This window comes from Arachis ipaensis, chromosome B10, assembly GCF_000816755.2.
Source record: "Arachis ipaensis cultivar K30076 chromosome B10, Araip1.1, whole genome shotgun sequence".
Taxonomy (NCBI): Eukaryota; Viridiplantae; Streptophyta; class Magnoliopsida; order Fabales; family Fabaceae; genus Arachis; species Arachis ipaensis.
Window position 1 is genome coordinate 8,949,538 of NC_029794.2, and position 8,078 is coordinate 8,957,615.

General features: G+C 34.7%; 1 protein-coding gene across 1 annotated transcript; it reads left to right on the top strand.

The window, feature by feature from the left end:
• LOC107620073 (DEAD-box ATP-dependent RNA helicase 52B-like) lies at positions 380–6,049 on the top strand. The gene is made up of 8 exons (XM_016322294.2): positions 380–524; positions 672–895; positions 3,234–3,683; positions 3,766–3,849; positions 3,932–4,174; positions 4,294–4,461; positions 4,568–4,681; positions 5,106–6,049. The coding sequence occupies exons 1-8, from the start codon at positions 380–382 to the stop codon at positions 5,721–5,723; spliced, it is 2,046 nt and encodes a 681-aa protein (XP_016177780.1). The 3' UTR covers positions 5,724–6,049.

The window sequence follows — 8,078 nt, forward strand, 5'->3', positions numbered from 1 at the left end:
TTATTTTCGAAAACTCCATAACTGTTTTATATCTGCCTGACTGAGATTTACAAGGTGACCATAGCTTGCTTCATACCAACAATCTCCGTGGGATTCGACCCTTACTCACGTAAGGTATTACTTGGACGACCCAGTGCACTTGCTGGTTAGTTGTATCGAAGTTGTGAACCATGGTATTGGCACCATGTTCTTGGCGCCATTGCCAGGGAAAGAAAGAGCCATGAATTTTACATCATTAAAATGTAATCATGATTACGCGTACCAAGTTGCTCACGTTGCCAGGGATTGTTCGAGCCTGGACATCACAATTTCGTGCACCAAGGGCTTCACTCAAACGGCCATATCTGACTATTTTGATACCTTCAGCCTTATTGTCCGCATGACTACATTAAGAGTTCTCTTGTTTGTAGCTGTCCCGAAGCGATGGTTTCTCCAACAATTGGACGTAAACACTGCTTTTCTTCACGGTGACTTACTCGAAGAGGTATACATGCGGGTTCCTCAAGGACTAGCAACACCTCCAGGTTCAATTTGCAAACTGAAAAATTCATTATTTGACCTCAAACAGGCGAGCCATTAATGGAATACCAAACTTGTCTCAATGCTTACTGAATCTGGCTACAAACAGTCCAAGTCAGACTATTCCTTATTCATCAAACGAATGACTTCAGGTTTCACTGCAATTTTGGCATATGTGGATGATCTTGTTTTGGCGGGGGATGATGCCAATGAGATTGAACACATCAAATCAGTTCTGGATGCCAGATTCAGCATCAAAGATTTAGAAAAACTCAAATACTTATTGAGAATGGAGGTTACTTATAACACAAAGGGATTGGCATTGTATCAAAAGAAGTATACAACAGATCTCTTAGAGAAATTTGGGCTATTGGAGGCAAACCTGCTTCAACACCAATAGATTATTTAGTGCACCTCTCCATGACCTCAGGAGAGCTCCTAACAGAGCCTACTTTGTACAGAAAGCTCATTGGCAAGCTCCAATATCTTACTAATTACCAGACTCGACATTACTTTTGCGGTGAGAAAATTAAGTCAATATTTATAATCTCTTACTCATGACCATTACAAAACGGCCCTGCGAGTTTTATGTTACTTGAAGAGCACTCCAATCACGGGCCTCTTTTTAATTTCCTTCTTATTATTGACTTCAAACTCCCTGGTTTCACCGATGCGGATTGGGCAACATGTCTCGATATCGGACAATCAGTTTTTGGTTACTGCTTCTTTCTTAGCACAACGCTGATCTCTTGAAAAAGTAGCAAGCAACAAACTGTGTCAAAATCGTCCTTTGAAACGGAATACAAAGCCTTGGCAAATGTCACTTGTGAATCTCTCTAGCTTCTCTGCTTGCTAGATGTGTTTGGTGTGAGTCATCCTCAACCTCTTGTTCTGTACAGCGATAGCCAGTCTGCTCTAGCCATGGCAACCAATTCGGTTCTACATGGGCGAATAAAATACATAGAAGCGGACTACCATATAGTCCAAGACAAAGCCAATGAGGGAGTCATCAAACTACTACCCGTAACCTCCAGTAATCAAACGGCTGATCTTTTGATAAAGACACTAGCACCAGGACCTTTTCACTCATGTTGTTCTAAATTATGATTGTTGGACATTTACGGTTCTCGTACTTCTAGTTTGAGGAAAAAAGTTAGTTGATATAGATTTTACCTTAGCCTAAATATTTATAGAAGTAAATTAGTGAATAGTTAGTTAGAAAATAACTAATTATTGTAGTTAGAAGTCTATTAGTATGAGTTAGAATTAGAGCCGATTTGGGAAATTTCAAAAGTAAATTTTTTGAGTTTTTGACTTATAAAAAGTAGTAGTATTAATGTTTGGTGTAATTTCAAAATCAAATTGCAACTTTTTAAGAAGCTATTTAAGAGCTTATAGAAATTAAAAAAAAAATGACTTCTCTCATAATACTACTACTTTTTATCACATTTATAAAATACGCACTTTTAAAACTAAAAATCTAAATACAAAATAATTTATTTATAAACTACTTTTAATATAATCATTTATTATTTAAACTATTTTTTTTCAAAAAGAACTTAATTAAACTGTTTGCCCAAATTAGATCTTAATCATAGTTAATTGAACATAATTAAACTGATGTATAAATACTACATTATAATAATCCTATTTGTGTGACTCTATTATTCTTTAGCAACTAATTTTCATTCACTTTTATATCTTCTCTCTCCCACTCTTCTCTCATACTTTCTTCTACTTGTGCACCTCCTTATCAACATACAATTATTTTTATATAAATTTATTAATTAAAAATTATTAAATAATAATTTAATAAAATATTCCCCGGTTCAAGAAAGAGTAAATGCTGAAGTTAAGAGTGAAAGAAAAGTAATTAAGGCAACCAAGGTGACAAGGTCCAAGAAGAATGATATATGTAATTTGTAGTTCCCAAATCAAAAAGCAATTATAGGAAAATGAAAGGGCCGTTCTCGTTGCAAATAAGGTGATAGAAGGAATATGAAGTTACGATGGTTGTGAGAATTGCATCGTGGGGTACAACCGGTACGTCACCTCCTCACGCCCACATTAAATGCATTACCATACACTCTCTTTTAAACCTATTTCCTTCGGTTCTGCTAGAGAGATAATGGACTATTAAATTATAAAATAAACATTTTTTATATTATTTAGAATAATTATTTAAGTATTAGAGATAATAAACATCTTTTTGGATCTAAAACTTTAATACCATATCATAATATCATTCATCGCAAAAATTTCAACTAACGAATAAAAATAACACTAATGATTATATTTTTAATACTCCCTAAACCTTCATTTTGTATACATTATACAAATATTCTATTAGCTACTTTATACTTTCCCATTTCCTAAACCTCCATGCACCAGCCATATTTCCAATAGATGGTCGACACGTATCCCAATAAAGATTTCACAAGATTCCCTCGTCTCCCCCTCTCCACCCGCTTCCCCCCAACAACAAAAACTTAAAAACATCCATTCCTCGTTCATTCTCTTCTTACACTTAGTCATGTGCTTAGTAAACCATCATTAATTAACAACCTTTTCCTTTTAACACTCTTTTAGTCCTTTTTAGTCTGTAGTCAAAACCTGCCTTTTCTTTGAACCACCATGGAACGGCGTCGAAATCCCACTAGCTACCCTCAAAACAATGCTTTCTCTTCTTATCCCTTCTCCGATAATGCATACAGCACTTCTTCTGGCCCCGCGCCACGTGGCACTTCAACCACCTTGACCTGAACGCTGAAGACGACACCACCTCCGGCGCCGGCGGGGGAATCAACTTCGAGGCGTACGAATCTGTACCGGTGGAGGTTAGCGGCGACGAAGTTCCCCTGCCGGTGGAATCGTTCGTGGAAACCGATTTCCACCAAGTGCTGAAGACGAACATCGAGCGGTGCAAGTACGTGAAGCCTACGCCGATTCAGCGCCACGCCATTCCCATTGCTTGCGCCGGCCGTGACTTGATGGCCTGCGCGCAGACTGGGTCCGGTAAAACGGCGGCGTTTTGCTTCCCGATCATTTCTGTTATTCTTAAGAATCGTCGTCCGGGGTTTACTTCTGTGGTTCGTGATCGTGGCGGCACTGTTTCATATCCAACGTCACTTATTCTTTCTCCTACTAGAGAATTATCTTGCCAAGTTAGTTTCATGTTCTTCATTTTCTATCTGGCTTTTTCCGTTTTTCTTTTTACTCTCTTATTTATTTTTGGAACATTGGTAGATACATGATGAAGCGAAGAAGTTTGCTCATCAAACTGGAGTGAAGGTTGTTGTTGCTTATGGTGGAGCTGCAATAACTCAGCAGGTGTGTTCTCAGGCTTATGGCTAATGCTAGGTTTAATTTGTGCTCTGAACTTTTGTTTTTTAATTAATAATTAATGTAACAGCTGCGGAATTTAGAGAAGGGTGTTGATATACTTGTTGCTACTCCTGGGAGGTTGGTGGATATCATTGAAAGAGGGAGGGTTTCTTTGACAAGGATAAAGCTTCTTGCTTTGGATGAGGCTGATCGAATGTTGGACATGGGGTTTGAGCAGCAGATACGCAAGATTGTTGAGCAGATGGACATGCCTCCACCTGGTGTTAGGCAAACTATGCTTTTCAGCGCTACATTCCCTGATGATATTCAGGTGAACTTGAAAATTCATTCTTTCTCTTGCATGTATGCCTGTGATTGATGATATTTTGTTGGTGTTGCGTTAGGCTGCTTCAATAATTGTTGATTTTCAATTTATTGGTTATGTTGCAGAAGCTTGCATCTGACTTTCTATCAAACTACATATTCCTATCTGTTGGAAGGGTTGGTTCTAGCACTGAATTGATTGTGCAGAAAGTTGAATATGTTGAGGATAATGAAAAGATTAACCATCTAATGGATCTACTCCATGGTCAAAATGCACGTGGCGCCAACGGGAAGGTAAAAGAAAAAACAAAACGTTGCTGATGCTTTTATGTCTTATAATTTCTTGTTAAATTCCGCTAATTGGATTATTGATTTGGTTTACTTGTTTTCTCCAATACAGCCTGCTTTGACTCTTGTATTTGTTGAAACAAAGAGGGGAGCGGATAATTTAGAATCTACCTTGACGAGAAAAGGGTTTCGTGCTATTGCAATACATGGTGACAAAGTTCAAATGGTAAGGGATTGTCTTTCTTTCGTTCTTGTCTTCTTGTATGATTGTTCCGATTTCTGTGTTATTTTATGCTGGCTGCTGTCTGAGTTATTCCTCTAGTAATAATTTATTTATTTAATTGTTAATAAGGTTTGTGTTGTGTTATTCTCTCAAATCACAAATTTTGATGATATGGTATATGCTTTCCATTGAGTTCAAGCTGCAAGTAATTTCTGAGGGACTAGTACGCTGGGTCAGTAGTTTTGTATAAAGAAGTGTTATTTCATTATTTTTGTTACATTTAAATGTTGATAACATTGCATTGACTTTCTTGACACGTGTGTTAACAATGTTGGATGTTAAATTGCTAACTAATATGCTATCTTACCATATTATTTATCATTTTATAATTTGATTACTAATTATTTGGCTACACTGACATATGTAGGAAAGGGAACGAGCTTTAAGATCCTTCAAAAAAGGTGCGACTCCTATCATGGTGGCGACAGATGTTGCTTCCAGAGGTTTGGATATCCCGCATGTGGCCCATGTCATCAATTATGATTTGCCAAGAAACATTGATGACTATGTTCACAGAATTGGCAGAACTGGCCGTGCTGGCAAATCTGGTTTTGCCACTGCCTTCTTCAGCTACAAGAACAATCATCTTGCAAAGCCTCTTGTTGACCTTTTGCAGGAAGCAAAGCAAGAAATTCCTTCTTGGCTGAGCCAATATGCTGGTGAGTCTTCATCATATGATGGCACTGGTGGTAGCCATCCATCTCAGCAGTATGGTGGTCGTGACTTCCGAAATGTTACTGAACCTGAAGTGGAGAATTATGACAACCACTCCACTACTTTTGGCGATTCATATAATGCTGATTATACATTTGACATAAAAGACTCCAATGAATATGCTGATTCATCATCTTATGAGATGGCAAATTCAGTTCCTCCTGCTACCAGTTGTCATTATACTTATGCCAATACTGACTTGTATGGAGGTGGCAACGTTGAAGATGGTCCTGGAGGTTATGCATCGATTGTTGCAACTGGATGGGACTAGATAGATTGTTCAATTATTTTACTTTTGTGTTTTGTATGGAACTAAATTTATGCCATATATACAGTTATGTCGTGTAGTTATCCCACCTTAGGTGGTAACATTAACCCTTTATGTTTTGGGTCTTATTACAAGTAACAGAAGAAGCTCAATCTGTAGATGCTAGCTAGTGCACTATCAGTGTCTTTGTGCCAAATACTTGGTGTGGGTTTGTTTTGACAAATGATAGTTGACTTATAGATCACAATGATTATTTTGCTGTTTAATCTTCGATACCAATAATTTAAGAATCGCTATCAAACTTGTAATATCTACGTGAATGACTGATCTTCTTGAACAGTGGCGGAGCTTAGTTCAGACAAGGGGGCCATGGCCCTCTCCCAAATTTTTTATAAAAAAATTAGTAGTATTTTTTCAAAAGATAAAAAATAATTTAATTAGTTTAAATACTTTATTATGACTTAAAGTACCCAATAAGTTCAATAAGCAACACTCTTTTTACTTTTAAGTTCAAATATAAAAAAATAAATATTTTTTATTTATTTAATTTAATATTATTTTATATTTTATTATTTATTTAATTTAATTTTTTATATGATAAAAAATAATAAAATATTCAATAAATATTAATATTATTGTATTTGTATAAATTGATAAAAAAATTTCAAAAAATATTATAAATTTTAATATTTGTCCTTCTAACTTCTTCTTTACATATTCTACTGGATATATATTCAAATTTATATAAAATAATAATAAAAAATCAAAGAATTGATGCATTTTTTAAGAGGAATGCTAATATTTAAGAAGGAGAACATATAATTTTTATAATATTAACACTTGTAGTTCTTCTACTTTAATGAATCACGAAAAAAGTGAGATACAACCTTCAAAAGTTTAAAAAATTACATCTGATGAGTTTGACCTTAATTTTTTGGAACGAAGCCCTAAAAAAGGGGATTTAAATTTGGCAATATCACCAAAACTAGAAAGATGAGATTAGACGAGCTTATCTTAAATGGGGTCTATATCAAAAGTATTTTAACAATTATCTTCTATGTGGCCCCCAAAATTTTGTTTCAAGTTATCAAAAGTATTTTAACAATTATCTTCTATGTGGCCTCCAAAATTTTGTTTCAAGTTCCGCCACTGCTTGTAACTATCCACGTTTTACTGTCGCTTGACCAGCAGCGCGCTCTCCCCCTCTTCCCCCACTAAAATTTTGGTATGTGGTTGGATTTTAGAAAATTTAGTAAAATCTTGTAGAAGTCCACGATTTGGTAGGACGACGGTTTTAAAAAAAATTATAGCGCGGGTTTTATGAATAAACCTCTAATACTGAGTCATATATGTATCACAAATTATATACGTTAAAAAAAGGACAAATATCTGTCAAAAGTTAGTTTAGAAATATTGAGTAATTTAGTTTCTCATATCTTATTTACTGGTATTAGTATAAAAAATAACAACAGATAAAATAAGACATAAAATGAATCATAGCTAGTATATAAGTTATATATATAACTATTTACCAATTTCATATTTCTCCCGTTGAAGAGGCTAGGGTAGCCGCCAGTACTCCAACTATTGGTCTACTATATAATTAATACATATATGGATCATCAGTTGAAAGAAAGCAAAAACAAAGGTCGCAGACACTCACAGACACTCAGAGTACATCAATTATTTATATCTTTCTAGGTACTTCCGCAAATACGACGTATTACCATTACATATGTATCACAAACGATCACACATACATACATACATAAATAGAAAAAGTATAACTATAATATAAGCTAATTAAACCAACTCTTTTTTTTTATTTTAAAATTTTAAAAATTAAGATAATAAAAAATTATTTTTTTTGTAATAAATTAAATTTATTTTTTAATTAATTGGATCTAAATTGATTACATCCTAATTAATTCTTAACAAAATCATTTTTTTAATCATAATGCTGTTCTATTCATGAACGATCATATGCTGAACACTTAGTTGGTAGTTTTGTTATCACTTTATTCTAAGATCATTATCATTATATATTATGAATATAAATATGAATATCCCTTGCTGATGAATGAACTAAGGAACGTGCGTTGACTTAAAAAAGGTTCTCTTTCCAACTTACGTAAGTGTAAAGTGCGACCAGATACGTCAAGAGATTATTCCTTAGGCAAAATACTGAAATTAAATTGATATAGGTGCAATGACACACTTAATCATATGCACCACGACGTGGCCTACCTAAGAACATGCTCAATATACATCACATTGCATATTACCTTAGTGCTTATGACACTCAAGATCATATAATTTTTTAAAATATAAAAATATATATTAAAGTCAGTCATTAAT

Bases quoted from the DNA above. Each gene is read 5' to 3' on its own strand.
- LOC107620073 (XM_016322294.2), top strand. From the start codon at position 380: ATGACTACATTAAGAGTTCTCTTGTTTGTAGCTGTCCCGAAGCGATGG. The intron at 3,684-3,765 runs GTTAGTTTCATG...GAACATTGGTAG, and splicing joins CTAGAGAATTATCTTGCCAA to ATACATGATGAAGCGAAGAA. The intron at 4,682-5,105 runs GTAAGGGATTGT...TGACATATGTAG, and splicing joins ATGGTGACAAAGTTCAAATG to GAAAGGGAACGAGCTTTAAG.